The 27266-nt window shown below is 60.1% G+C and overlaps 1 protein-coding gene across 4 annotated transcripts; it reads right to left on the bottom strand.

Moving 5' to 3' along the window:
- On the bottom strand, window positions 1-25524 carry TEF (TEF transcription factor, PAR bZIP family member). Of its 4 annotated transcripts, none has more exons than XM_008275170.4 (4): window positions 25268-25524; window positions 12696-13028; window positions 4003-4223; window positions 1-3120 (listed from the first exon to the last, which is right to left on the bottom strand). In XM_008275170.4, exons 1-4 carry the CDS (start codon window positions 25368-25370, stop codon window positions 2905-2907), a joined length of 873 nt encoding a protein of 290 aa, XP_008273392.2. In that variant the 5' UTR covers window positions 25371-25524; the 3' UTR covers window positions 1-2904. The 4 variants fall into 4 exon arrangements, with proteins under 4 accessions (XP_008273392.2, XP_002721439.2, XP_008273391.2 ...); XM_002721393.5 differs by having other exon boundaries at window positions 12696-13013; window positions 25268-25523; XM_008275169.4 differs by lacking the exon at window positions 25268-25524 and adding an exon at window positions 15782-16048.
- Window positions 25525-27266: the final 1742 nt, after the last annotated feature.

Below are 27266 nucleotides of genomic sequence, written 5' to 3'. Positions count from 1 at the left end.
TTCTCATCTCAAAATATTTAATTTTGTTTTGAAAAGGATACATTCCCGGCTTCCCTCCCCACATCGCTCCGGCCCAGAGGCAGTGACACACACACGCACACACGCACGTAAGGCCAACGGGCTCCGGCTGCCTCTGCCCTCTCCAGCCAGGAGAAGGGATCCTTTCCTTGCCTCCTTCCCCCAAAAAAAGGTGAAGGAGAGGGGCCCGCTGGAATGCCAGCTCCGGGGGCGCAGAGCCCCCCACCCGTCTCATCACATGCACCCAGAAAAATAAGCCCAAGTGGCGCTCAGGCATGGCCAACACCTGCAGTGTCCACCTGGAAGCATCTCTACCATCTCCTAGAAAAGTTATTGCACTTGATTAACAGATGTGACAGGAGCCCCGGGTGGGCCCCGTGTGGCGCACCGCCCAGCATGCAGAGGCCTGCCCTCCCGGCCCCACACCGTGCCCGGCCTCGGGCAGGACTGTGGGAGCCGCGGACGCCCCGTGCCCCCCCAGCCTCAGGAGCCAGACGAAGGCAAAGCAGGAGTCACTGAGGCCCTCCACAGGGCCACCACCTGCCCGAGAGCTCGCTGTCCTCCACGTCCGAGAGCTATTCATCATGTGGACACTCTCGCAACGTGGCTGCCAGAGCTGGAGGCGGGTGCTCGGGGGGGCTGCACCTCCCAGCCCATCGGGAGCCGCTGGCGGGCCAAGCTCCGGTTGGCTTCTCATTTCTGAACAGACGCCTCAGCTGGCTGCTGGCCCCGAGAGAGAAACGGCTCAAAACGGAGTCGAGACTCCCATCTCCACGACAGAAGCTGAGCACTCGTGCGAGGCCCCAGGGCCGAGCCCAGGGAAACAAGCTCACCGAGCACTGCTGTGTCCCCCTCTGGGGGCGTCCCCGTCCTGTCCCCCAGGCTCCCGACTCAAAGGGGCTGCACGGACACGCTTTCCAAGGAAGTGCTTTGGGAAGGAGCCAGACCCCACTGCCTGGGGGGAGGAAAGGTGGGCACCGTGCAGACAGGAGGCGGGACGAAAGGACACACACGGAGCCGCCGTCCCACCACGGGATCAGAACGTGGACACTCCTAGCGACTCAAGTGTCTATCCTTTAAAAAAAGTGAAACTGGAGAAACACAAACCATACACTTTCTAGCCAAAAAACGAACAGCTTTAAAGCTCAAGGCTCTTTCACCAATATCCAAAGGAGAGCTGCCCTCCTGGTGAGTAGCCAGAGCAGGGGTGCCCGGGTGGGCGGGGGCCCAGGGCAGACACGGACATGCTGGGTGCAACTGCCCTGGCGGTTACAACAGAGTGGAAAGTGTGTACATGGTGTTTTTAGAACCACAGAGGAAGAACCGGGGCCTGGCGGGAGGGGTGGCCTCCTTTGGCCTCAGGGACCCTTGCCAAGTCCCCTGGAGAAGTGGGTGTGCAGGTCCCCGGGGGCCCGGGCGTCCCCCTGGGGTGTAGTCCGCGGCCAGTGGGTGGCTTCCCTGGTCTTAACATCTGCTATGAAGTCTTCAGGGTCGGGGCCGCGACTCTGAGCCCCGACTTTAAATAAAGCCAGTGTTGAGTGCGACAAAGGGTGCCGTCTCCTCCGTCTCCTCTTCACCACAGGCTGCCCGCCCTGAGCAAATAAACACCCCCGTTCAGGGTGCCCCACTGACCCCAAGGAGCAGAGGGTCCCACGGATTTCCTCGGTGAATCTTCTTGCAGAGCAGGGCGGCTCCGACCAGACCCCAGGAGCAGCTGGGACGCAGAGGCCGCCACAGCTGTGAAATTCCCTCTGCAGCACAGCCAGGCTCGAGCGGTGGCCCCGTCCCCTGGGACCAAGACTGAGGGGACTCCAGTCCCGTGTGAATGTCCCAAGAGCCCGTTGTCCCAAGAGAGTGGCGCCACGTCCTCGGGGATCCCTGACGAGGTGCCCTGCCCTGCTGCCACCCTCTGGGCAGTTCACCCAGGATCCCCTAGGGAGACCCAGGGCCCTCCGTGACCTCCAGGTTCCCGAGGGAGACCCGGGGCCCCCATGACCTCCAGGTGGGCAGAGCAATAAAAAGGGGCTTCTCAAGAATCACGGCCGCCCGGTGCCCACACGGAGGGCTGCGAGGCGGGCCGCACCCTGGTCCAGGAAGTGAAGCCTCCTGCAGGGAGGGGCCTTCTTTTCCAAATGAGACTGTAGATGGGTTACTGGGTGGAAGGGATGGCAGGCCCAGAGGCCCCGTCTGGTGGGAGAGACGAGATCGAGGTGGCCTCCGTGAGAAGCCCTCCCTGCACAGGCTCAGGAGCCTCCACAGCAGGTGCCTCGTGGGGCAAGCCCACTGCTGGGCCTGCAGACCACAGGCCACAGCCACGAGAGAAAAAGGGCGCTGGGCTCCCTCCTGCTGCAGGCCCACACCCAAGCCCACCTCAGGCTGTGCAGGGACCCCTCCTGTGGCTGCCGCATGCCAACACTTCACCTCCACGCAGTGCGGAGTGGCTGCATCTCTCCAAGGCTCTTTGGGGATGATGGGGTGTAAGCCCTGCGACCTGAGAAGACCTGAGGGTAACAGGATCACAGCTCGCTCTGCACAGCCCTCGGCAGCCCGGGCCGGGAGCGTGGGAGTCCAGGGAAGCCTGAGCACCCTGGGAAAGATCTGCTCGCCAGAGGTCCCTTCCGATTCAACCAGGACTTCCAGGGACAGAGATCGAGGCCGCTCCCCGGCGATGTGGATCCTCTGCACTCCAGCCAGAGGGAGGCGGCCCCCGGGAGGGCCCGCGAGCGCCGGCTGTGTTATAATGAAGCTGAGACGTGGATGCTCCGGGGGCAGGTGCGCCGCCACGCGCCCAGGACGAGTCCTAAGTCTCCACGCGCGGGTGGGGTTCAGGGAGCCCCAGGCAGAGGTCTGAGTGAGGCGGCGCCCCGCCCGGGGGAGGGGCCCGGGTTACAAGGGGCCGTACTTGGTCTCATACTTGGACACGATGGTCTTGCACTTGCCCACCTCCTTGCGAAGCTCGGCCACCTCCGTGCGCAGCGCCGTGTTCTCCTTCTCCAGGAAGGCCGCCCGGATGGTGATCTGGTTTTCCTTCAGGCGCCGGGCGTCCCGGGACCGTTTCGCCGCCACGTTGTTTTTCTTGCGTCTCGTCCAGTACTTTTCATCCTGCGAGGAGGTCACCCTGTGGGTCTCTGATTTCCTCACCAGGGAACCCAGCCGTTCCCCTCCCGCAGCCCAGATTCTGCTCAGAGCTACGGCAGGGGGCTGGGAGGACTCCGAGGGGCACTGTCCTTGCCGCGGGTGGGGGGGGGTGAGTCCTGGGCAGGTCCTGTGGGGAGCGCCGCAGCCCCCACTTGCTGTGCTCAGGCCTGCACTGGGCTCCGGGCCCTGCAGCGCCAGTCCTCGCTCTGCAGGACTCAGGCAGTGGGACCACACGAGTCCCTGAACCTCTGTCTCGGGCCCCCTGCTCCGCCATGGAGGACGCGACAGTAACCCCCTCCCAGTCATTGGAGGACGACACGAGTGGCCTCAGCGAGCTCCACCCGTGTGCCGCCGTCGTCACGGCTCCCACAGTCTCGGACACCTCCTGAGAGGCAGGCTCTGTCACAGGAGGCCACGTGGGCATCGCATGCAGGCCGGCCTGACTGCCTGGCTCGGGCGAGAACGTCCTTCCTCTAAGTGTTTCATAGGAAAGCGTGGAAACTACACAATCCTCCCTTCCCGCCGGTTCCACGGAACCAGCAACCCTCCAAAGCAAGGACGTGCGCAGCCCCAGCTCCTGCGCCCCAGCGAGCTCCTGCCTGATGGCTGGGCCACAGTGTAACTGTGGCGGTGGCCCCGGTGTAACTCCCGGAGTTTCTGTCTGCTCACCAGGCACCACCCAACTGTTTCTCCCCACCGGATGGCCGCCGGCCGTGGCTCCCTGCCCTGAACTCACAGCCTCTACCTGCGGTCCACGGCAGGGACGGCTCCCCAGGAGACAGCAGCCAGAGCGGGCACAGCCCCAGCCCCCGCGCTGTGCCCCACGCAGGAGGGGTGCCGGGTTACCTTCTGCTCGTCAGGCACGAAGACCTTCTTGGCCTTCTTGATCATGGGCTGCGGCTTCAGGTCCTCCTCGGCAAACTTGTGCTTCCGCGGGTTGAAGAGCTCTCCGCCAGGCACGCTGGACAGGACCAGGTCAGCCGGGTCGGGATTGAAGTTCACGTCCACCTCCACGCAGTTGGGGTCGATGGGGCTGGGTGTCTCCCTCTCCTTTTCCAGGGAAGATTCTGGAAGACACGGAAACAGGTGGTCCAGGGCAGCCCTCGGGATGGACGAGACCCAGGCCTCTGCGCTCTCAAAGCTGCACCAACCACTGCCACCTGGGAAGAAACCCAACCCCACCAGCCCTGCAGCCAGACCGGCACAGACCGCTCACGCCAACAGGGACACAGAAACAACCGGCACAGACCGCTCACGCCAACAGGGACACAGAAACAACTGGCACGCACGGCTCACGCCAACAGCAGCCCTGGAGCCAGACCGGCACAGACCACTCACACCAACAGGGACAGAAACAACTGGCACGCACAGCTCACGCCAACAGCAGCCCTGGAGCCAGACCGGCACAGACCGCTCACACCAACAGGGACACAGAAACAATTCTCTCCGTAAGGAACAGGATGCTCACAAGGAAACAGGCCCTCGAAAAAGACACCATTTTCCAACTGTTTTCTTCGCCCAGAGATGTTAAGCAAAACATTAAACCATTATGCCCTCAACTTCCTGTGGTTTCAAGTTCTCAACTAATGAGTAACAGCTGAGTCTCTCTATGAACTATACTGGCCGGCGACCTCGACTAAGTGACTGAAACGGGCTCCACCTTTGGGTCCCTGGGGTGCACGCAGTCTGCGGGCACTCTGACGGAGGATGGGTGGGTGTGAGCCCCTCTGTCAGAGGCGGCCACAAGGCTCAGAGAAAGGAGCCACGTGGGCACAAGTGGCTGAATGGAATCCCCACCCTCGGTCTGCTGACTCTGCCTCCTGTCCCTCCCGGCGCCGCCTCCACTTCGCGGGGCACGGACGCTGGAGTACAGCCACCTCCAGTCCAAAGGCTGTGCGACTTACGAGAACAAACACCATCTTTTAATTCACATTTAGAAGACTTGTTCATGTGTTTTTCAGAGAGGAAGAGATGGAGGGAGGGAGGGAAAAGAAAACCTTCATCCACTTTTTCACTCTGCAAATGGCCACGAGAGCCAGGAGCCAGGAACTCAATCCGGGTCTCCCACGTAGGTGGACAGGGTCCAAGTACCCATGCCCTGGTCTGCTGCCTCCCCGGAGCATCAGCAGACAGCTGGAGTGGAAGTGGAACAGCCAAGACTCAAACTGGTGCTCCAACGTGGGGCGCTGGTGTTCCAAGTGGTGGCGTAACACACTGCGCCACAATGCCCACCCCAAAGCTTGCTTGTCACTAAAGATAAGAGTTTTACTTGAAAGAATAATGTACCTTTGGACTACTTGTCCAAGGCTACTGGTAAGAGTATACGAAATAATTCAGTTAGCAAGTATTTATGGAATACCTACTACAAGCCAGAGACTAAACAGTGTAACAGCTACAAAGCCCTGCCTTCATGGAATGTTATCTAGTGGAGAAGGCTGACATTATACAAGATAAACAAAAGTATCTATAAAAGTCTTAGATGCCATGGGCATATCCGGGAGAACATTCTAGAAAGAGTGAGCCTGAGGCAGGTGCCCAGCTGGTATGTTCAAGGGGCCAGTGTGAGTGAACAAGAGGGGTGAGGGACAGAACAGGTCTGAACCACATAAGGCAGTGGTTCTCAACAGAGAGGCATTCTGCTCTGCAGGGGACATGTGGTCACGTGCGGCCTGAACAGTGCCCCGAAACGCTCCGGTCAGACCCTCCTCCAGCCCCCACCCCCAGATGTGTCTGGTCTGAGTCAGTGGTGCTGCTGTGAGGCCGCTGTGCGGGGAAGAGGCGTGCGTGGTCAGACTTAGGGCTCACGGGCATCATGCACATAATTCACGGTACACTCTGGACGGGTTAGGTACTCAGAGGTCTGAGCGTTGAAGGAGTGAATGACCAGGGAGCACTGTGGGGGCTGGAAGCAAACGGGGCCGTCAAACCCCGCACCGGCAAGACCACCAGCCAGGGCACGCGTCACCCTGGGGGCAGGTGTTTGAGCTCCCGCTCCTGATTCCATTTTCTTGCATGCAGGCCCTGGGAGGTGGTGGCGATGAATCAGGTAACTGGGTCCCTAACCACCTGGGAGATCTGGATTGAGTTCCAGGCCCTGGCTTCCGCCCAGGCCCAGTCTCAGTTGTTGTGGGCATTTGGAGAGCAACCTGGTGGACAGGACTTTTCTAAACTCGGCAGAAACCAAATGCTAAGATGTGGCTACTTTTCAGGGACAGGACAAGAGAAAGCCCCAGGAAACAGAAGGGGACAATTCACAAGAAGCACATAAAAACTGGTTTAGCGGCAACGGTTTTGAGGACGACTCCTTCCCAGAGGATACTTCTGTGAACAAATTCTAGCCACGACAGCAAGACCTTAAAGTGACTCTGCGGGGGAAGAGGGAAGTCGGAGGCCCGGTGGCAATCTGCTGGAAGCATCACCGGGACCCCCCAGCACAAACACTGCCAACGCTAACACCGAAGCCCGGCAGGCGGAACCCTGGTGGTGGAGGAGCCGCTCTCCACTGAAGGCAGGCACCTACAAACGCTGAGTGTGCCCGCACCCAGTGAGCAGCCATTCCAGCCCCGGTAAATGCCCACGTACTGACAGCAGCGCCATCAGAACCCGATCTAGCAAGGCCCCAAATGCTCTTCAGCAGAATGGGGACGGCACAGGCGCAGGCGCGGGCGCAGGCACAGGCGCAGGCGCGGGCACAGGCACGGGCGCGGGCGCGGGCGCAGGCGCGGGCGCGGGCGCAGGCGCGGGCGCAGGCACAGGCGCGGGCGCAGGCGCAGGCGCGGGCGCAGGCGCAGGCGCGGGCACAGGCGCAGGCGCAGGCGCAGGCGCGGGCACAGGCGCAGGCGCAGGCGCAGGCACAGGCACGGGCGCGGGCACAGGCGCAGGCGCAGGCGCAGGCGCGGGCGCAGGCACAGGCGCGGGCGCGGGCACAGGCGCGGGCGCGGGCACAGGCACAGGCGCAGGCGCGGGCACAGGCGCGGGCACAGGCACAGGCGCGGGCGCGGGCGCAGGCACAGGCGCAGGCGCAGGCACAGGCACGGGCGCGGGCACGGGCACAGGCGCAGGCGCGGGCGCAGGCGCGGGCGCAGGCGCAGGCACAGGCACAGGCACAGGCGCGGGCGCAGGCGCAGGCGCAGGCGCAGGCACAGGCGCGGGCGCAGGCACAGGCGCAGGCGCGGCACTGTTCCACAGCTGTGTGCGACGTGACGCAGTTTTAGAGATGAGAGAAGCCGGAAACCAAAGGATATGCTACTCCGTCTTTTCTACAGAAAGAGCTGCCACGTCAGGAGGAATCCTACTTTCATCCCTAGCATGTGTGCAATTCTTCAGTGTATGAGGGGTCTTCAAAAAGGTTACGGGAGGAACTGGTGGTGTGGCTTAGTGGGTAAAGCCGCCGCCGGTGATGCCAGCATCCCACATGGGCGCCAGTTCCAGCCCTGGCTGCTCCACTTCCAATCCAGTTCCCTACTAATGCACTTGGGAAAGCAGCAGAAGATGGCCTACGTGTTGGGCCCCTGCACCCACGTGGGAGCCCTGGAAGAAGCTCCTGGCTCTTGGCTTTGGCCTGGCCCAGCCCCAGCCATTGTGACTACTTGGGGAGTGAACCAGCAGATGGAGGCTAACTCTGAATGTCAAATAAATGTTTTTAAAAATATACCAAAAGCGGGGGTGGGGGCTGTGGGAGCTGGCATTTGGTGCAGTACTGAGGACGACACTTGGGATGCCTGCAGGCCACACTGGAGCGCCCGGGTTCACGTTCCAGCTGTTCCCAGTTCCAGCTCTCTGCTAACACACACCCTGGGAGGCAGCAGGTGAAGGTCGAGTAGCGGGTCCTTACCCCTGTGGGAGACCTGGATTAGGCTCTAGACTCCTGGCTTTGGCTTGGCCCAGCTGCAGCTCAGCCCTAGCTGTTGTGGGCATTTGGGGTGTGAATCAGTGGAATGGAAATCTCTGTCTTCTGTCTCTGTCTGCCTTTCAAAAACAAAAACAAAAACAAAAAAAAAAACAAAAAAAAACCAAAAAAACAAGTTCATGAAATCACATACTAGGAAAAAACTATGCATGGATTTCAAAATAATTTTGCATCAAACTGTTTTCTGTTTTTGTTTTTGAAGATTTATTTGAAAGACAGAATGACAGAGAGACTCCATCTACTGGTTCACTACCCCAAATGCCCACAACAGCCAGATCTGGGCCAGGGGCCAGGGACTCTATCCAGGTCCCCAGCATGGGTTCAGGGACCCAAGGGCATGGGACATCCTCCACTCTTTCCCAGGACCATTAGCAGGGAGCCGGATCGAAGCGGAGCAGCCGGGACTTGAAGTGGCGGCACCATACGGGTTGCCAGCATCACAGATGGTGGCTTTACCCACTAAGCCACAGCACTGCCCCTCCCCAAACTCATTAACTACTTCCCATTAATTGTCTGAGGCATCCTCATACGTTTTACATTACCTGTATTTTAATTTTTCTTCCGGGGGCTGGCACTGTGGCACAGTAGGTTGATCTTCCACCTGTGGCACCAACATTCCATACAGGTGCCAGTCCTAGTCCCAGCTGCTCCACTTCCGAACCAGCTCTCTGCTATGGCCTGGGAAAGCAGCAGAAGATGGCCTAAGCGCTTGGGCTCCTGCACCCACATGGGAGACCTGGAGAAAGCTCCTGGCTCCTGGCTTCAGATCAGCTCAGCTCTGGCTGTTGTGACCATTTGGAGAGTGAACCAGCAGACGGAAGACCTGTCTCTCCCTCTGTCTATAACTCTGCCTCTCAAATAAATAAATATTAAATTTTTTTTTCTTTCAAGATTTTAAAGTTAAAAAGAAAGAGAAAGGGATCTTCCATCTGCTGGTTTACTCCCCAGATAGCATCAATGGCTGAGGCTGGGCCAGACCAAAGCTAGGAGCCCAGAATTCCGTCTGGGTCTCCTGTGTGGGTGCAGGGGCCCAAGCACTTGGACCATCGTCCACTGCTTTCCTAGGCACATTAGCAGGGAGCTGGATTGGAAGAGGAACAGTGGAGACTTGAACCAGGGCCCATACGGGATGCAGGCATGGCAGGTGGCAGCTTAGCCTGCGGTGCCATGATGCCAGCCTCAAAAGAATACTTCATAATATGTCTGGTAAACGGTTTTGTTGGTGTGAAGAGGTTTATAATGTACATGCTTTTTTTTTTTTTTTTTTTTTTTTTTGACAGGCAGAGTGGACAGTGAGAGAGAGACAGAGAGAAAGGTCTTCCTTTGCCGTTGGTTCACCCTCCAATGGCCGCAGCGGCCGGCGCACCGCTCTGATCCAATGGCAGGAGCCAGGTGCTTCTCCTGGTCTCCCATGGGGTGAAGGGCCCAAGCACTTGGGCCATCCTCCACTGCACTCCCTGGCCACAGCAGAGAGCTGGCCTGGAAGAGGGGCAACCGGGACAGAATCCGGTGCCCCGACCAGGACTAGAACCTGGTGTGCAAGGCGGAGGATTAGCCTAGTGAGCCGCGGCACCGGCCCATACACACTTCTTTAAAATTTTATTTACTTATTTGAAAGCCAGAGAGGCACTGACAATAAACAGCTCACTCACCTGCTGGCTCACTCCCCAAATATCTGCAAAAGCTGGGGCTGGGCCAGGCTGAAGCCAGGAGCTGGAAACACAACCTGAGTCTCCCACACAGGTGGCAGGAACCCAGCTGCCTGAGTCATCACTGCTGCCTCCCAGAAGGTGACACCTGGAGCAGAGCTGGGGGCACTCAAAGTCCAGGCGCTAACATGGGATGCTGCTGTCCTGAGCGGCATCTTGGCTGCCAGAGCCGAGTCTGCGTCCCTACCCCGTGATTCTACATGTCCTCTGACTCTAGCTAAAGGAAGCTGGATGTTTACGAGCATATAATTAGGCTACAATTATTAAAAACAAGAGCCAGTGCTGGGGTGTAGCAGGTAAAGCCACCACCTGCAGTGCCAGCATCCCATATGGGTGCCTGCTCAAATCCTGGCTGCTCCACTTCTGACCCAGCTGTCTGCTATGGCCTGGGAAAGCAGTGGAAGGTGGCCTGAGTCCTTGGGCCCCTGCACCCATATGCAAGACCCGGAGGAAGCTCTTGGCTTCGGATCGGCCCAGCTCCAGCCATTGCGTCCACTTGGGGAGTGAACCAGTGGATGAAGACCTCTCTCTTTCTCTCTCTGCCTCTGCCTCTCTAACAATTTTCTTTTAAAAAAAGAGGATATTATGTACAATTTTGTTATAAAAAGTTTAACTGTAAGCACAACTAGTATTTGGTGATGATACAAGAAAGATGGTAACGTGGGGAGCAGAGGCTGCGCGGCGTCACAGGGCACTTCAGGGACACCAGCAGTGTTCCAGGTCCTGAACGGGCGACGACGCTTTCACTCTGTGAAGACTCACGGGGCTCTGCGCTGAGGACACGTGCACCTGAGTAAGGGCACGCCTCGGAAAGGGCTCACTTAGACAGAAAGTCAGGGCGGGCACGTGGCCTCGCGGGAAGACGCCCGTGCTCCATGTCAGTGTCTGGGTTTGATTTCAGCTCCAGCTCCTGACTCCAGGTTTCTGCTAACGCAGCCCCTGGGAGGCAGCAGTGTTGGCTCAAGTGACTGGGTTCTGTCACCCACGTGGGAGACCTGGAAGTAGTTCCCAGCTCCTACCTTCAGCTTGGCCCAGTCCTGGTCACTATGGGCATTTAGGGAGTGACCCAACAGATGGGATCTGTCTGTCTCTCTCACCTCTACCTCTCAGATAAATCAAAAAACAAACAAAAACTCACTGGCTTCAAATGGGAATTCTGTCAGGATCAGCTGTCGTCTCTCATCTAACCAGCTTCCAGAGAAAGTGATGTGCAGAGAGACATGTTAAAGGGACGTAGCCAGAAACACCCAACCCTTGTGAAACCCTGCAGGGCAAATGATTTGGTTTCAACAACAAATAAACTGCAGGGGCCTGCTGTGGCACAGAGGGTGAAGCCGCTGCCTGCGAGCCGGTGTCCCAACTGGGCGCTGGTTTGTGTCCTGGCTGCTTCACTTCCAGTCCAGCTGCTAATGGCCTGGGAGAAGCAGCACAAGACGGCCCATGCGCTTGGGCCCCAGGCACCCACGTGAGACCCAGCTAAGGCTTAAGCTCCTGACTCCTGGCTTTGGCCTGGCCCAGCGCTGGCTGTCACAGTCATCTGGGGAGCCAACCAGCGGATGGAAGGTTTCCCCACCTTCCCTGACTTGGAAAATAAATAATCTTGGAAGAAAAAAACACAAATACATTTCAAAGAAAGAAACAAGGAGAGGGGAGCCCACAGACATGTTCCCACCAAGTGCAACTGCAAGCCTTGCTTGGATCCTGATTCAAAGAAACAAACTAATTTCTTCAAACACTTTTAAACTCCCACTTCAGTTATATATGCAATCTTCTTGACATGATAAACTATCTCAAGTTTTATTGAAAATAATTGGTTATGAATTAGGAATTGTTGAAAGTGGTAATGGCTAACACGGAAGTTCATTCTAGTAGTTTTTAATCAATTAAAACAACTTATTCAAAAGACAGCGTGTCAGGGAGGGAGAGACAGAGACAAAGAGATCTTCCATTCACTGATTCTCCAAATGCCCACAACAGCCAGGGGTGGGCCAGGCTGAAGCCAGGAGCCAGGAAATGCACTCGGGTGTCTCCCATGGCGGCAGGGATCCAATCTCTCGGGCCGTCACTGCCACCCCCCAGCTGCATCAGCAGGAAGCTGGTCTGGAGGCAGAGCAGGGACTCAACCCCGGTGCTGCAGTAAGCGAGCTGGGCCTCTCAAGTGGTGGCTTAGCTTAACCCACTGCCCCACAGTGCCACCCAGACTAGTCTCATTATTCTGTCTGAAAACTTTTCCATAATAAAGAGTTAAAAAAGCACGGGCTAGGAGGATCTCCTGGGTGAGACATGCACCTGCCTGCCCTGAGCCGCAGTTCTGCAGAGCCCCCTGGAACAGGAGCTGCGTCTCCTCTGATGGGGTCGTGTCCAAGGGCACGAGAGCAAACCACCCCTCACAGGTAGAACAGGCAGAGAGACAGGAGAGCGAGGCGGGCCCCGGAGCTCACACCTGCAGGAGCGTCTCTGCGCCTCTCGCTGGCAGCGCCTGGCTGTGCAGCTGCGTGATTCAAGGGCCACTGCCTCCCAGCTGCGTGACCTTGGACAAACTGCTTAACCCCAGCTTCCCTGCCCGTAACTCAGGGTGACGGTCTTCAGCCCCTAGAGTTCGTGGGAGGGTTTTGTGTCTGTCTGGCACGGAGCGAGCGGTAACTGAACGTGAGTGGCAGGAGTACCCTCACTACTATCACTGCCCGAGCTTCCCGCCCGTCTGTGGCACAGCGCACGTCGGGGTACAAGAGCGGCGCTGAGAAACGCATACCGGGACCGTGGGGCCTTCATCCTGCGGCACACCCCACTGGCCGGGCTCGCTCCACCGCCCCGACTCCTGCGGCGAGGGAGCCGACAGGAAGGCCCGGCAGCGTGGGCCGTGGAGCCCCACCACGACCTCCCGATGGGGCAGGCGGCCCTGCCCGGAGGCCTCCACCCACCTGTGCTGGACACGGTCTCAGAGGGCTGGAAGAGGGCAGTGGAGGAGGATGGTGGGGACGCCGTGGAGGAGCTGGCCGACTCCTTCCCCTCCAGCTCGGCCACCGGCAGCAGCAGGTTCTGGGCCAGGTGGGTGGGGCTGGCGGGGATGCCGTTCTCCAGGAGGAACTCGTCCAGGTCCATGTACTCCAGGTGGAAAGACTCGCCGTCGTACGGGATGGTCTTGTCCCAGATGGGCGGCATGAGGGAGGCCGAGACGGCCATGGTGCTGGCGGCCGCCGCCTCGTCCTCCTCCAGCTTCTCTTTCCCCTTTTCCTTGTCTGCAGACACAAAACCTGGGGTGAGACACCACACAGAGAGCACCTCAGTCCCAGGAGGCGGGCGGTGGCCGCGGGTGGCCCAGCCTGCTCGGAGCGCTACTCCATCCCAGGCCCGTAGAGCCCGCTCTGTTCCTGGGGGCCTCTCCGGAGATGGCACTGGGCCTCCTCCAGGCCTGGCTTCCCAGGAAGCTCACCACCGCCGAGGCCGCGTGGGGTCCCCGGGTCGGTGCAGCACGGGCCGCGGGGCCAGCACCTGCAGGAGGCTCACCTCAGTGTGAGGAGCCGAGAGCCTCAGGCCGCCAGCTCTGGCGCTCTCTCCTGCTCCCGCCAGCCCTGCGTGTCCTCCCTGACCCACGGCAGGGCTGAACCCAGCTCTGCCACCCACGTGCTGCGTGACGTCTGAGCTCAGCCACGCTGCTTCACTCCTCTGGGTCTCAGTGTCTCCTACCGTCACCGTACTAGAGTTCCCGGCACACGCTGGCATTCACCGTCACTGTGAGCTCTGAGGACACGGCAGAGCCTGGGATGCGCCCTTCTACAGCTCAGGGGTCAACAGAGGGGCAGGCAGGCAGTGGTCGTGGACTCCGAACACTGGATGTGCAGGCAGTCACTGGAGGGTTACCAGGTGGAGACCTGGAGCTTTCTTGTCAGAGCAGCCAATCAGAGACCCTCATCCCTGAACAAGCAGGACACACCGCGGACAGGTGTCCTGGGAGGAAGGCGTGGAACGGCTCCCATTCAAAGCCAAACTAATCAACCAATGGAGACTACAACCCATCTAATTATCATGGCCAAAACATTCAGCACATGGATATCCAAGCGAGGCCAACCAAGGGAGAAAACGAAAAGACGAGAGCGATGTGATGACAGAGAGGAGGCTGGGAGGGAATCGAACCGACAGGGACGCTACTCAGGGAAGCGGGAGATAAAATCATGACGAGTGCATGATGGGTTTTCAAAATCCAGGGAGACAACTGTGAACTCAGGATTCGGAAGTGAGAAGGAGAAACCAGACGTGACTGTGTTGGAAACAAACCAGCCACCCATGGACACCGACACCATAGACAAGGCCCAAGAGCAGCCCAGCGGCCCAGTGAAGATGGACACGCCAGGGAATTAGGAAGGTGGAGATTTTTCACAAACAGAACCTGGGCATGGCTTCTTGTATGAATTAACTTGAATTTCTGCAACTGTCTCCCGCACCAGGCTTTGGCTGACGACCAACTAGGAAGTCAGGGAGCCAAGCCTCGGTGGGCTGGGCCGGCCAGATGGCATCCCGGTCTCCTCCCCTGAGATCCAGGCTCCACGTTCTGTTCAGAAACCTGCGACCCATGTCGGGTGGGGCCACTGAGATCAAAGGGGGGAGGAGAAAGAAAAGCCGCCAAACTGAAAGTCAAGCGCTAAGTCCAGGGTTCACCTGCTCAAGACAATTAAGGGCAACTGAGATCGGCGATTTAAACCGGAAGAGAGAAACCACTCGTCTACCATGCACGTCACAGGACTTGACACCAGTGGTGGCCAGTGGGATGTAGTAAAAAGAGGACCAGACCGGGAGTCACATGTGACCTTGAGAAAGCACCTTCCCCGCTCCAGGCCTCGAGTCTCCTCCTCTGGGCAGTGGGGATGCTACCCCCAGGCCGCTGTGGAAGTCTACGTGAAGTCAGGTTACCACCAAGCGCTCCGTGAGTGGGAACCTCAGACGGGAAGCTGCCCCTGCGCACCCCGGTCCCTGCAGCCTGCCTTAGCCCCAGACCTGGAGCGAACATCACCTTAAAAATAAAAGGGCTTATTCACGTAAGGTCCCAAAGCAGGAGGAAAAAACCTGGCCTCACCTGATGTACTGAAGCTATTTATAACCCAACAGTGACAGCCACAGTGATGGGAGCCTCAGAACGCGGAGGCATTCTTAAGAGAAAAATTAATTCCCAGGATAGGCGACTCACAGAAGGCCTGCCCCCTCCCAAGTCCCTACATTATACTGATGGCTCCCGGGCTGGAGGGATGCCCTGGTGCACCTGAGACCCACAATGGGTGGCACTCCTGCACCCCATCCCCAGGGCAAAAAACAAGGCCAAGCCTGCTTCCCACACGTGCCCTGGGCAGTGAGATGAAGCCCGGCCCTGCCACTGAGCCCCAGCAGGGGAGCGGCTCCAGGGGCCTAGCTCAGAGGCGCCTTCCCCGTGTATCTCTCACTGCACCTCGGCAGCAGCCCGGGGACACGTGTCCAGAGGAGCTCCAGCGAGCACCCAGTCCCTGGGGATGCTCCGCACCCAGGAGCGCGGCAGGCCGCATACCTGCCACCCCGGACCCGCCCTTCTCCAACTTCGGCGCGGACTTTGCAATCACGGGGGTGGCAAGCACACGGAATGCTCCTTAAAAGGCAGACTCCCATCCCAGGAGCCGCAGCCTGGGTGGGGCCCAGGAACCGGCATTCCAAGCAAGCATCCCGGGCGAGGCAGATGCAGGCGGCTCCAGGGGAGGCGCCCCGGGGCGTCACGTGAGCGGCCGCTTCCGACCCCACCAGCCTCCTCACGCCCCCACCCCAAGCTCCCCCGCCCGCCGCGGCCCCGCCACCCCCCTCCGCTTCGCTCGCCCCCGGCCGCCTCTCCCCAAGCCCCTGCCTAGGCCTCCAGGCTCCTCGTCATCCCTGGCCCCATCCCCCTCCGCTGGACCACTTCACCCTGACCTCCGACCTCCCAGCCCCGCCCTCAGGAGGCCCCGCCCCTGCAGAAGTCCCGCCCCCAGGGCGCGCGGACGCCCCCCCTCACCAAGGCGCGCCTCGCGCGGGGGGTTCTCCATCAGCTTCTTCAGCACCAGCGGGAAGGAGCCCGGCAGGCCCCGTTCCCCAGCTGCGCGCCCCGGCCCCGGGCCCGGGCCCGGCCCCGCCTGCGGCTCCACAGGCGGCTTCTTTCCGCCGCCCGCGTCGGACATCGTGCCCCGCGCTCCGCTCGCGCGCCGCGCCTCCCCCGCCCGCCCCCCGAGATGGGCCGGAGCCGTGCGACCCGCCGCAGCTGCCGACCCGGGCGGCGACTGCGCAGGCGCGCAACAGCACCCCCGCCTCCCTCCATCCCTACCCCGCCTGCGGACCGACTCCGGCGTATTAATTATTCATGAGGCCAGGCCAGCGTCCCCGGACGGCGGCTCCGGATTGGCCAATCCCGCGAGAAGGGCGGGCGCGGCTTCTCGGGCTGCGATTGGCTAGGCAGGCAGGGTGAGCGCGACACGTGCGGGGCCAGGTGAGGAGCCCCCGCCCCTGCGCTCCCTGATTGGCGCTTGCCAGAGTCTCTGTCCTAGGGCCCTCTCGGCCGCAGCCTCTTCCCCGTCTCAGAACACCCGGAGCAGCGCGGCCGCCTCCTCTTCCCGCGGGTCCCCGCCTCAGCCGGAGGGGGGCGGGGTGGGGCGCGGTCGGGCCGGCCCCCCATGGGTCACGTGGAGCCGCGGCAGGGTCCAGCCGCGGGGGAGGGGGAGAAGGCGCGGAAGCAGCCAATGGCGGCCGGGGGCGGGGCCCGGCCCGTGCACGAGGCGCCGCACGTGCGGGGCTGCGGCGGGGCGGGAAAGGGAAGAGGAAGGGAGGGGCGGGCCTCGCTCGCCGGACTCTGCCCGGGGCCGTGGGGCTGGGGCGTGAGGCCTAGGCCGCGCTCCGCCTCCCGCCGCGACCCCGGGGTCGGCCGAGGGCCGGGCCGCCGCGAGGCCGGTGTCGGGTTGCCTGGCGATCCCGGCTGTGTCCCTGTGGGCGGCGGCGGCAGATAAACACTAACGTGGAGCGAGCCTCCCGGAGGCCCGGCCTGAGGCGGGCCGGAACGCGCGCCCGCGCTCCCACTTACTAGCCCGTGACCTTGAGAAAGTCCAGTGGCTTCACTTGGGCTGTGTCCTTGGCCATAGTTAGGAGCTTGGGCTAGATACTCTCTGCCGACCTCATCGGCTCTGAAATTCGCTTCTGGCCTACGAGTTTCCCTTTTCCTAGGGCAAAACAAAAACAAAACCTCTTTTACACAGAGTACTGAGCCCACGGCCGCCTCTCTCAAAATACGATCATTCCCTGAGGGGAAACGGGGAGACACGCCGTCTGGGGGGGCGCGCACGGAGCTGGGGACGCCGCAGGAAGCTGCGGAACTGACCGGAACTCCTCCTGATGGCGGGCCTTGGCTGCCTTGGCCTGGGTCCCTGTGGCGGCTCAGGGGGCGCAGTAGAATGGCAGCTGTGGGTTCCCGGGGTGTGCGCCCGCCGGCGGCCTGAACGCTGTCAAGCGGGTGCGATCCGAATTTCGCGGGAGAAGTCGGGTGGCGGGCTGTGGCACAGCAGGTTGAGCCGCCGCCTGCAAGGCGGGCATCGCATCCCAGCACAGGTGGAGTCCCCGCTGCCCCCTGCTAATGCACCTCGGAAGGCAGTGGAAGGTGGCCCACGTGCTTGGGCCCCTGCACCCGCGTGGGAGACCTGATGAACTCCCAGGCTCTGGCCTGGTGCGCCCCGGCTGTTGCTGCCAACCGGGGGAGTGAACCCGCAATTAGACCTTTCTGTTTCCCCCTCTCATTGTGCCTTTCAAATACACTGAGCCTGGGAAGCTAGAAATTTGAAGGACTCTGATAGGTGGTAGGGACAGGACGACTGAACCGGACTCCAGAGTTCAAGTTCTTCCTGCCACACTGTTAGACTTCATCCTTCTCTGGACCTGTTGCCTCCTGTGGTAGCCACGGGAGACGGGTAGGACAGGGTCTACCTCAGGGCTTTCTGTGAGCCAGTGCAGTAGTCGCGCAATTGCAAAGTTGCAACAAACGGTCCATTTTGTGATTCTACTAACACTGTGATGGGTACAAATCCCTTGGTTGGTGTATCGGTTATCCAGAGACGAACACAGTCCCTGGGTCCCTTTGCATGTAGTGGAAAGAGTAAGTTGTGTCCAGAAAGAGCCTGTGTGTTGTGGAATTGTTAGTGGGAAGATAATTGTTGTTAGGGGAAAGTAGCCTAGAGATTTTTAGAAACAAGTTTCAAAGGGCACTCCGAGGAAACTGATTTAAGCAGTACACGAAGCTTTTAAGTAAGGTGGGTAGTTTAGCCAGCAGAGGGGCCTGCTAGGTTGGAGTGGGACGTACGTTTCTGTGGCTAACAGGGCGTTACTGAGTGAGGAAAGCGCTTGTCAAGGTATCAGAGGCGGATAAATGATTACCGGCGCAGTGGAAAGTTAGGACATTTGTTCCTGACAGAGGTGGGATGGAGGAAGTACAGACTGAGATGTTCTTTCTTTAGCAGTAGTTATGCAAAATGGATAATGCCTGCTCCACTGGTGTGCCAGCAGCTAGGCTGCCAGGCCGTGCTTCCTCTGAGTGTGCACCGCCTTGTGCTGCCGCCCTGCAACGGGGAGGTTTCCCCAGGATAGCCGGAGGGCGACTGGCGTGTCCCAAATCCGGCAGGAGCGTCGCAGGCAGGCGTGTGTGCTCTTGTGCGAGCTGGGAGGCTGGCCATGGGGCTGGCCTGCAGCGCCTGCCATTTCTGGTCTCTTGTTCACTCGCCACAGCGGCCTCCCCCTGCCTCCATCCACTCTCGGGGTTGGGGAAAATAACAGGGCGACCTCAACAGAAGCAGAAACGTTAGGAGAAGTAATCAGCTGATTTGTGTGGCTGCTTAGCCCCACAAAGAACCTCGGTAAGCATGTGTCCTCTCACAGTTAAGACTTAAGAAGCAGGAAGCGGCACTTGGGTGCTCTGTGGCAATAGGTTTGCCGAGCCGCGGCCTCTGCAGGGAAGTGGGGGTCCTAGTGTCCCTGTGGGCTCGGGGGGCGGGCCTCCCCAGAGTCTCCCCTCTGCCACTGCCCAGCTCCGTGGCCTTGGGCCTCGGATGTTTTCCTGTAGGTTGAGATGGACGGCCCTACCTCTCAGAACGTTTGTGTAGATCCTTTGCAATAAGCAACGCCAAGTGTATGCCCAGAACAGTGAGTGGCGAGACGTGGGTGGCACTCAGGTTGCGCTGGGCTAGGGGTTGAGTTGTTTTGGGGATGAGGACAAGGCTGGGGCTCTGCAGGTGGGTTACAGAATCTAAGCGAGAACCGGAAGAGGATGTGCAGCGTCCGCACTCCTGAGCTGGACTCTCTACTGCTCCGGAGTCCCCCTGGAAGACTTAATTCCGTCGAGCAAATGCACAGAAATGATCTTCATGAACCCATCGTGCCAATTGGGATCATTATTTTTTTTTTTTTTTTTAATTTTTTTTTTTTTATTTTTTATTTTTTTTTTTTTTATTTTTTTTTATTTATTTTTGACCGGCAGAGTGGACAGTGAGAGAGAGAGACAGAGAGAGAAAGGTCTTCCTTTGCCGTTGGTTCACCCTCCAATGGCCGCCGCTGCAGCCGGCGCACCGCGCTGATCCGATGGCAGGAGCCAGGATCCAGGTGCTTTTCCTGGTCTCCCATGGGGTGCAGGGCCCAAGCACCTGGGCCATCCTCCACTGCACTCCCTGGCCACAGCAGAGAGCTGGCCTGGAAGAGGGGCAACCGGGACAGAATCCGGCGCCCCAACCGGGACTAGAACCCGGTGTGCCGGCGCCGCAAGGTGGAGGATTAGCCTATTGAGCCACGGCGCCGGCTTGGGATCATTATTATTATTCGAATTCCAGCGTGGGAGCCTTTGACCAGATTGCTCCCAGCCCTTCAGCACCCAGCAGGACTGACAAGTGGGCCCCGAGCACGGCGCTGCGGCTTCCGCTGAGCTCGGCACGGCCCGGTTTTCCGTGTCCTTTGCCAGTTCCGCATGCAGGAGGGCACAGTGCTTTGTTGAGGAGAGGAGCTCAGTAAATATTTGTTGGCAGTGCTGGTAGGAGGGTTAACAAAGCCTTTCACAGCCGAGTCACATGCATTCGGAGCGGTACTGGTGTTAAATAGCAGCCATTGTGTTTGGTTCCCAACTGGACCTGGCATAACGAGCGGGAGCCGTCCCTGTGGCGCGGCCCCGCACCTGCCCTGCTTGCCAGCCCACATACCTGTGGCTGCATAGTTCTGGGCTCTCTGCTTTGTACCTTGGTCTCCGTGTGTTCTGGGGCGAAGTGGTGGGTGGAGGCTCTTCCCTAATCCCTGCCCATCTCTTCAGGACTCTCGGGAGCGCCAGTGTCCTGGTTGGCTTGCATTTTGTGCCCGCCCAGCGTTCAGAGTAGCACAGAGCTACTCTGCTGGTACCGTTTCCGGGGGGAGGCCTCACCTGTAGGCCCTGCGGCGTCTCGACAGCCATGGCCCCTCCAGCTGAGGCCGTGCTGGGGGTACAGTGGGAGGCTGGGTGTGATTCCCACTTCAGCTGCTCCCTAACTGTGTGACCTTGGGCAAGTTACTCAACTTCTCTGTGCCCAAGTGCCAGACTTAAGGCAGTTCACGCACAGGACAGCACCTGGCACACGGCAAGCACTTGATTAAAGTTAACTCTTTCCGCAGTCCCCTCTGGGTTGCTCGTTCCTCCCCTCCTGCCCCTTCCTCGGATAATAGGGGTGGGTGGCCCTCCTGCCCCGTTATGACCCTCGAGGCCCTGCAGGCTGTTGCCTTCCTGGGGCTGTCCCCCTTGCTCCGCTCCTGGAGCCACCGTGGCCTTCCATCGCTCAGACGCGCGGAGTCTGTTCTGCCCAGGGGAGGGCCTTGGCGGGTGTAACGGCCCCTTCCACGCCTTCCCGGCCTCAGCTCTGACCCCTGACTGCAGTCCCGAGCCGGGGGAGCGGGGTCAGCCGCGTGCTAACACGGGCTCAGGAAGCGAAGGAGGAATGATCGGCTGACTGAGAGGCGCTGCTGCCCTGGGACGTGGTTGTGAGCAGCGGGGAATCCTGTGGGTACGCACACGCCCAGAGGCGGGAGGCGCAGGGTTGGACCCCTTGGACAGCTGTGTGGCCTTGCCCTCTCTAAGCACCCTTCTCTCCCGGGTAGGGCAGACACCACACCTCCCTTGCCACACCATGGCAGTGGCGCGAGAGCACAGAGCACAGGTCCCAGCGCCAGCGCAAGAGACCACAGCTGTTGGGATCAGGAATCCTTCCTTCCACAGCCCCGCTTTGGGTCAGGCCCCGTGAGAGCCTGCTAGAGGAGCACTCCTGGGGCCGGCGCTGTGGCGCAGCGGGTTAACACCCTGGCCTGGAGCGCCGACACCCATATGGGCGCGGGTTCGTCCGAGACCCAGCTGCTCCTGATCCAGCTCTCTGCTGTGGCCTGGGAAAGTAGTAGAAGATGGTCCAAGTCTTTGGGTCCCTGCACCTGCGTGGGAGACCCGGAAGAAGCTCCTGGCTCCTGGCTTTGGCCTGGCCCATCCCCAGCCATTGCAGCCATTTGGGGAGTGAACCAGCAGATGGAAGACCTCTCTCCCTCTGCCTGTCCTCTCCCTGTGTAACTCTGACTTTCGAATAAATAAATAAATCTTAAAAAAAAAAACAAAGAAGAAGAAGAGGGACCCCTGGATGCCACCCTCCGCCTGGCACTTGGCGAGAATGAGTGTCTCGAATTTCTGTGACTGGGGTGGGGGCCCCTAAACTGGGAGGGAGGAGGGAGGGGCCCCACATACCGGCCTGGGGTTAGCCAGTAATTGGAATCATTTTCTCGCTCAGAGACTGTGAAGACACCCCTTAGAAGGCTGTGGTGAGGATTAAACCAGCTGACACATCCAGCACCTACAAAGCCCCCTCCCCCTTCCTCCTGACGTCGAACTGCATCCAGCTGCTCCCCCCCCCCCCCGCCCCAGGCTGTGAGGCCGGCACACGCGCCTCTGCCAAGGCCAGGCGGCGCGGAGTCCACCCTGAGCACCGTCCCAAGCCCCTTCCTCCTGCCCCCACAGCCCTGTGGAGATCCTGGGCTCTCCTGTGCAGGGCCCCCGGCACCACACCCCCAGGAGCCGCAGCGAGGCCGTCCTGCGCCGCAGTGACATCCGGTTCTCTGGATGGCGGGAAGCCGGGAAGGAGGGCCAGAGTGCGAGCGCGATGGGGGGGGCGGAGGGAGCCCGGTGCCACGCTCTTTGCCTTTCACAGAGGAAACAGCCCGCGCTTCGCAGTTTGCAAACACTCACGTGGGGTAACTCATTTAATCCTGGCGGCAAGCCCGCAGCACGGGCCTTCTCCCTCTCCTCTTTACAGTCTGGGGACAGTGGGCCAAGTCAAGGAGACCTGAGCAGTGGGGTCAGGTCCTGTCTGGTTAGAAGCCTCCCTGCTGGGCCCGGTGCTTCTGGTCTAGGAGCGCCCCCAGGTGGGAACCCCGCGTGCCCAGTGCAAAGCCTCCTTCCACCTCTGAGTGCTTCACAGCTCCTGGCAAGGATGGGGATGGGGGCGCCTCTGAGCACAGGCAAGGCCCCCCGGGGAGGGGGTGCGGGCAGGAGGTGTGTGAGGCTGAGAGACTGTGCCGTCTTCCCGGAAATAGGCTGGAGAAGGAAGAAGAACAAGAGAGCGAGCAGCCTGGAACAGGCTCGCCTGGTGGGGAATCCATGAGACAGAGGGTGGGGGCAGAGCCAGGAAGCGTAGTCTTTAGGGATCAGGACCCACAGACATAGAGGAGAAACTGAGGCAGGGTGGCAGCCAGGCCCACTCTTTTGCTGAATGTGCACCTCTCTGCCCACAGTGAGGGTTGCCGGGCAGCCCCCGGAGTTTCGGGTCCAGTGAGCGCTGCCTGAAAAAGGCGGCTTGGGACTGGCATTGTGGCACAGCGGTTTAAGCCATTGCCTGCAAGGCCAGCATCCCATGTGGGTGCTGATTTGAGTCCGAGCTGCTCCACTTTTGATCAGCTCCTTGCTAATGGCCTGGGAAGGCAGCAGAAGATAGCCCAAGTTTTTGGGTCCCTGTACTCACGTGGGAGACCCCGAAGAAGCTCCTGGCTCTTGGCTTTGGCCTGGCCCAGCCCCAGCCATTGCGGCCATTTGGGGAGTGAGCCAGCAGATGGAGGATCTCTCTCTCTCTCTCTTTCTCTCTCTCTCTCTCTCTCTCTCTTTAACTGCCTTTCAAATAAATACATCCAGGAGCAGCGAGAGGGGAGCGTGGGAGCGGGTCTCGGGGAGTATCCTTCTCGGGGAGTATCCTTCTCGGGGAGTATCCTTCTCGGGGAGTAGCCTTCAACCAGAAAATGGAGTGGGAGACTGCAGACAGAGCAGTCTCATGAGAGCACACCTGGAGTTTCTCACGCTCTGCCTGCCCTCCGCGGAGGTTCCCTCCCACTGGAGTCAGGGTAGCCCTGCACGTGACCTCCCCATGTCACAGGTGCAGCCACTGGGCTGGCACACCAGGAGAAAGCGGGGGACTGTGACCCGTCCCCCAGCACACACCTGCCCCCTTCCACAGGGAAGCAGAGAGCTAGAGATCTGACGGCCTCCCCGGTCTCTGCCCTGAGGTCCGGAGCCACAGAGGTGGGCAGTGGGGAGAGGAGCCGCTGCGACCAGACCTCCTGAAGCACTTGCCACACGACTGTGTCAGATCCCAGTTCTGCGTGGTGGGTGTAAGGTGCAAGCTTTGCAGGTAGACATCTATTTTTATCCACATCTGGAGGGTGTGGGGCTTTGGGAAGCAGTGAATGCAAGTAGTGTGCAGGAGCCTTCCTGGCTGCCATGGCACGTCCGCCCAGGGGGCTCCTAACGTGCAGTGAGATGCCACACGAAGTGACAGGAGGTGACCTGAGACTGGCCCACGCCCGCCTTACGGGACTAACTAATCCTTAGCTAGAGCCTGCCAGCTCTTGGCAGGGCTCTGCCTGAAACCTTGGGCAAGTCCCCTAAGTGCTGCGCCCTGCCTGGGAGGGTTGGGGACTTTTCAGCTGTCACAAGGCTCTGCAGACCAGCTGGGAGCTTGTGGCCGGCAGCTGCCACCCGCCACAGAGGCCCGGTTATCCTGACCGAGGAGCAATGTCCCGAGTTGCTCCCGAAAACCTTCCCTTGCTCAGCTGGGACCTGGCCCTGCAGTGCAGTGGGACGCGCTGGGGCACCTGGGAGGACAGGACCAGGACCCAGAAGGGACTCCCCCAACTCAGCTCTCAGAAATCCTTCCAGCCTGGCCTCTTGCAGGCGTGGGCAAAAAAAGCCAACAGTGGCCTGGCTGTGGGTGTGGACTCCATCTGGGTGCTGAGCTGCAGGGGGCTTCCCTGAGGGGTGGGCTTCTCTGGTGAGCAGCAGGGGTCCTAGGTTCTAGGAGGCGAGGGAGCTCTGTGATGCCCACCTGGAGTGTGGCCCAGGCCCAAAGTTCCATGGAGGACCCTGTTGGGACCCAACCCTGACTCCTGCACCTCCTCCCTCCCACAGGGGCTCCTGAAGAGCAGAGCCCACGGCCTGCTCTTTCCTGCTTTTACAAAACAAGCCCCAGGGCTGAAAAGAGGTCAAGAAGCGGGGGGGGGTCTCTTCTCTGGCTGCAAAGTTTTAAGAGTGGGCAGAGAGAGTCCTGGGAAAGGAAGTCCTGTGGGGACGCCCAGGACCACCTACGGATGAGACGTGGCAGGTGTTAGCACAACAGGATGAGGGAGAGGCCTGAGGGAGGGGCCCCGAGGGGACACCCGGGCCCCTAGGTGACCTCGGGCAGCAGAGGCTGGGCTCCCCTGAAGGCGGTGAGGAGGCAGGGTGAGTGCTGACAACTTGGAGCAGAAGCATTTATCACGAGGAAGCACCCCGGGCAGGTGGCCCCCAACTCTTGCTAACTAACTGTTTTGGGCACCTGGGCTTCCCAGGAAGATACCTGGTGCTGGCTGCCTAGCTACCCCTCGGTCCACGCCCTCCTCCGCCCGCTGCCTCGCCCCGTGTTTGCCATGGTATCCTAGGAACGCAGGGCTTCGAGCCGTGTGGCCCTGTTACATAACAGCTTCCATCCCGTGCGTGAGTTCAGCCCAGCGCAGGAGCCGGGAGCCACAGCAGGCAAGGCAAGCTTCTCTCCAGACTCCCGGGCCCCTGCTGCCCACACCTGCCGGCTGTGCCACTGCTCTGCCTGCCCCCTGGTGCCGGGGGCGGGGGTGGGTAGGGAGAGTGTCAGCAGCAGTCAGTCCAGCTGTATCTTATCCTGTCCTTGGCCCAAGCACAGTGGCTGCACACTGGTCATAGCTTCCCAAGGCTAGCAGGCCCTGGGGGCAGCCTCAGAGCTGGTGTGGCGCTCCCACACCCCCCGAGTCCCTTTCCGCACCGTGACCCACCCTTCTGCCCCAGATGAGACCACAGACAGACCCCTGCCAGGGACCCCCCCCCCCCCGCCCAGCTGGGGATGCTCGTCCTGACTCTGTGCCTGTGGGTGCTCCCGCCCCTTGGACACCTGGGCAGCCAGCCAGTGCAGACCACCCGCGTTCCTACCTGTCCTCTTCTCTGGCCAAGGCAGAGAGTGCTCCAGCAGGGACTTGAGGACCTCAGGCATGTCCATGGCAGGGGCCACTCCGATCCGGTCACAGCTCGACATGGCCCGGCAGGAGGTGCTTGCTCCGGGAGTTTGGAAGCAGCTGAGAGGCAGGGGCTGGCCTGGGAGCCGCAGGCTAGGGAGGCAGGCGGGGTGGGGGCCTGAGGCAGCCAATGGGCAGCACCGGCCCCGGCCCGCCCGTCCACCCCCGGCTCGGCCACCTGCCAGCTCCGGCTGCAGCCAGGCCTTCCCTTCCCGCTGCTTGGCTGGGCGGACCTGGCCCTGCGCCAGCTGCAGCACGTGGAGCCACCGCGCCAATCCTCTGACAGAGAACCCGGCCTGTTATCTAACTTTGCGAAGGGAAATTCTCCCCAGGCTGGGAGCCATAACCAGGGCTGCCAGATGAGAACGGTGAGCACAGCTCCACGCCCACAGCGAGCAGGCTCGGCACAGGGTGGAGGGGCCCTGGCAGCCCAGGCACGGCAGAGAGCAGGGCCCACCACGGCAGCCATCCTGGGCTGGGGCCCGGGGCTCCAGGGAGGACAGAGGAGGGCAGGCAAGACAGTAGCTCAGCACAGAAGATCCTCGTTGTGTTGGTGTGTGCAGGGGCACTACCGGGCACTGTGCAGTCACCCAAGGGCTTGTGAGCCCCGAAGGCTTGTGGCGTGCTTTGATGCTGGTGTGTGTGTGTGTGTGTGTGTGTGTGTGTCGTGCACACGCGCACTGCAATGCACGGGAGTGTGCATGTGGCATGTGTAGCTGGGGCTATCTGCCATCTGCAGAGCCGGAAGCCTGCTCTCCAAAGGCGAGTGCAAAAGACCTGCAGCCTGGAGTTCTTTGGTGTCCTGGGGAGAAGGGGGAAGAGGCAGGTGCCTGGCAGAGGCGCGCTGGGAGGGGAGCACCAGGCTTGTCCTGGACGAGGCATCCCTGCTTCCCAGCCTGTCTACTGGCCATTGGCTGGAGTCCGCTCCTTTGCCCTCCTGCCAGCACTCTGTCTGGCCTCAGTGGGCCCCAGGCCACCTGGGCGTGTGGGTGAAGTCCGCGCTCTGTTTCCATCCACCTGAGACCAACGTCAGAGTGAAGCCAGACTTGGCCGGGGGACATCAGGTGCTGGATTCTGCCAGACACTGGTGTGGAATCCTGGACGAGCCGAGCTGAGCCGAGCCGAGCTTCTGGTGCCAGTTCCCAAACTGCTGAAAGCAGTGACCTCGAAGGCCCCTCCAGCTCGCGCTCCGGCTCAGCGGCTCTGGGCTGCGTGTGATAAGCACAGGTTTGTCTGCTGTAGCTGATTCCTGTGCAGTTCTTTGCTGCTGCCCAAAATTCCAATTTGCTCAGAATCAAAAACATCCAAGACTCCCTCCAGCCTCTCCCCTTCCCGACAGCACCCAGCGTATCCTCTCCCTGCCCTCCTTCCCCCAAAATGATACTCCCCGGGTTATGGTCTTTTCTCAAATAATTAAAAATTAATATTCTTAACCTTTGACTAAAAAAACCAGTATATGGCTCAAGGCTCAAAAGTTTTGATAAAGTACATACTTCAGAGACATCATTTTTATCCCTGCCCCCATAACAAATTTAATTTATTTCTTTGTTTTTAAAAAGATTCTATTTTAGAGGCCAGGGTTGTGGCATAGCAGGCAAAGCCTCTGTCTGTGATATGGGCATCCCATGTGGGTGAGTCCCGGCTGCTCCACTTCCCGGCCAGCTCCCTGCTAATGCGCCTGGGAAAGAAGTGGAGGATGGTTCAAGTGCTTGGGGCCCTGCCACCCACGTGGGAGACCTGGAAGAAGCTCCTGGCTTCAGCCTAGCCCAGCCCCAGACATGGTGGCCATCTGGGGAGTGAACTAGCAGATGGATGACCTCTGTCTCTCCCTTTCTCTCTCTCTAACTCTGCCTTTCAAATGAATAAACAAATCTTTTCATAAAATGCTGTCTTTAAAAAAATATTTTATTTGACAG

Source organism: Oryctolagus cuniculus, chromosome 11 (assembly GCF_964237555.1).
Source record: "Oryctolagus cuniculus chromosome 11, mOryCun1.1, whole genome shotgun sequence".
Taxonomy (NCBI): Eukaryota; Metazoa; Chordata; class Mammalia; order Lagomorpha; family Leporidae; genus Oryctolagus; species Oryctolagus cuniculus.
The sequence above is the reverse complement of the archived record's forward strand: the minus strand, read 5'-3'. Positions and strand labels throughout refer to the sequence as shown.

Bases quoted from the DNA above. Each gene is read 5' to 3' on its own strand.
- TEF (XM_008275169.4), bottom strand. From the start codon at position 15,944: ATGTCCGACGCGGGCGGCGGAAAGAAGCCGCCTGTGGAGCCGCAGGCG. The intron at 4,224-12,695 runs GTGGGTGGAGGC...CGTGTCTTCCAG, and splicing joins TGAGACCGTGTCCAGCACAG to AATCTTCCCTGGAAAAGGAG. The intron at 3,121-4,002 runs GTAACCCGGCAC...ACCTCCTCGCAG, and splicing joins TCGTGCCTGACGAGCAGAAG to GATGAAAAGTACTGGACGAG.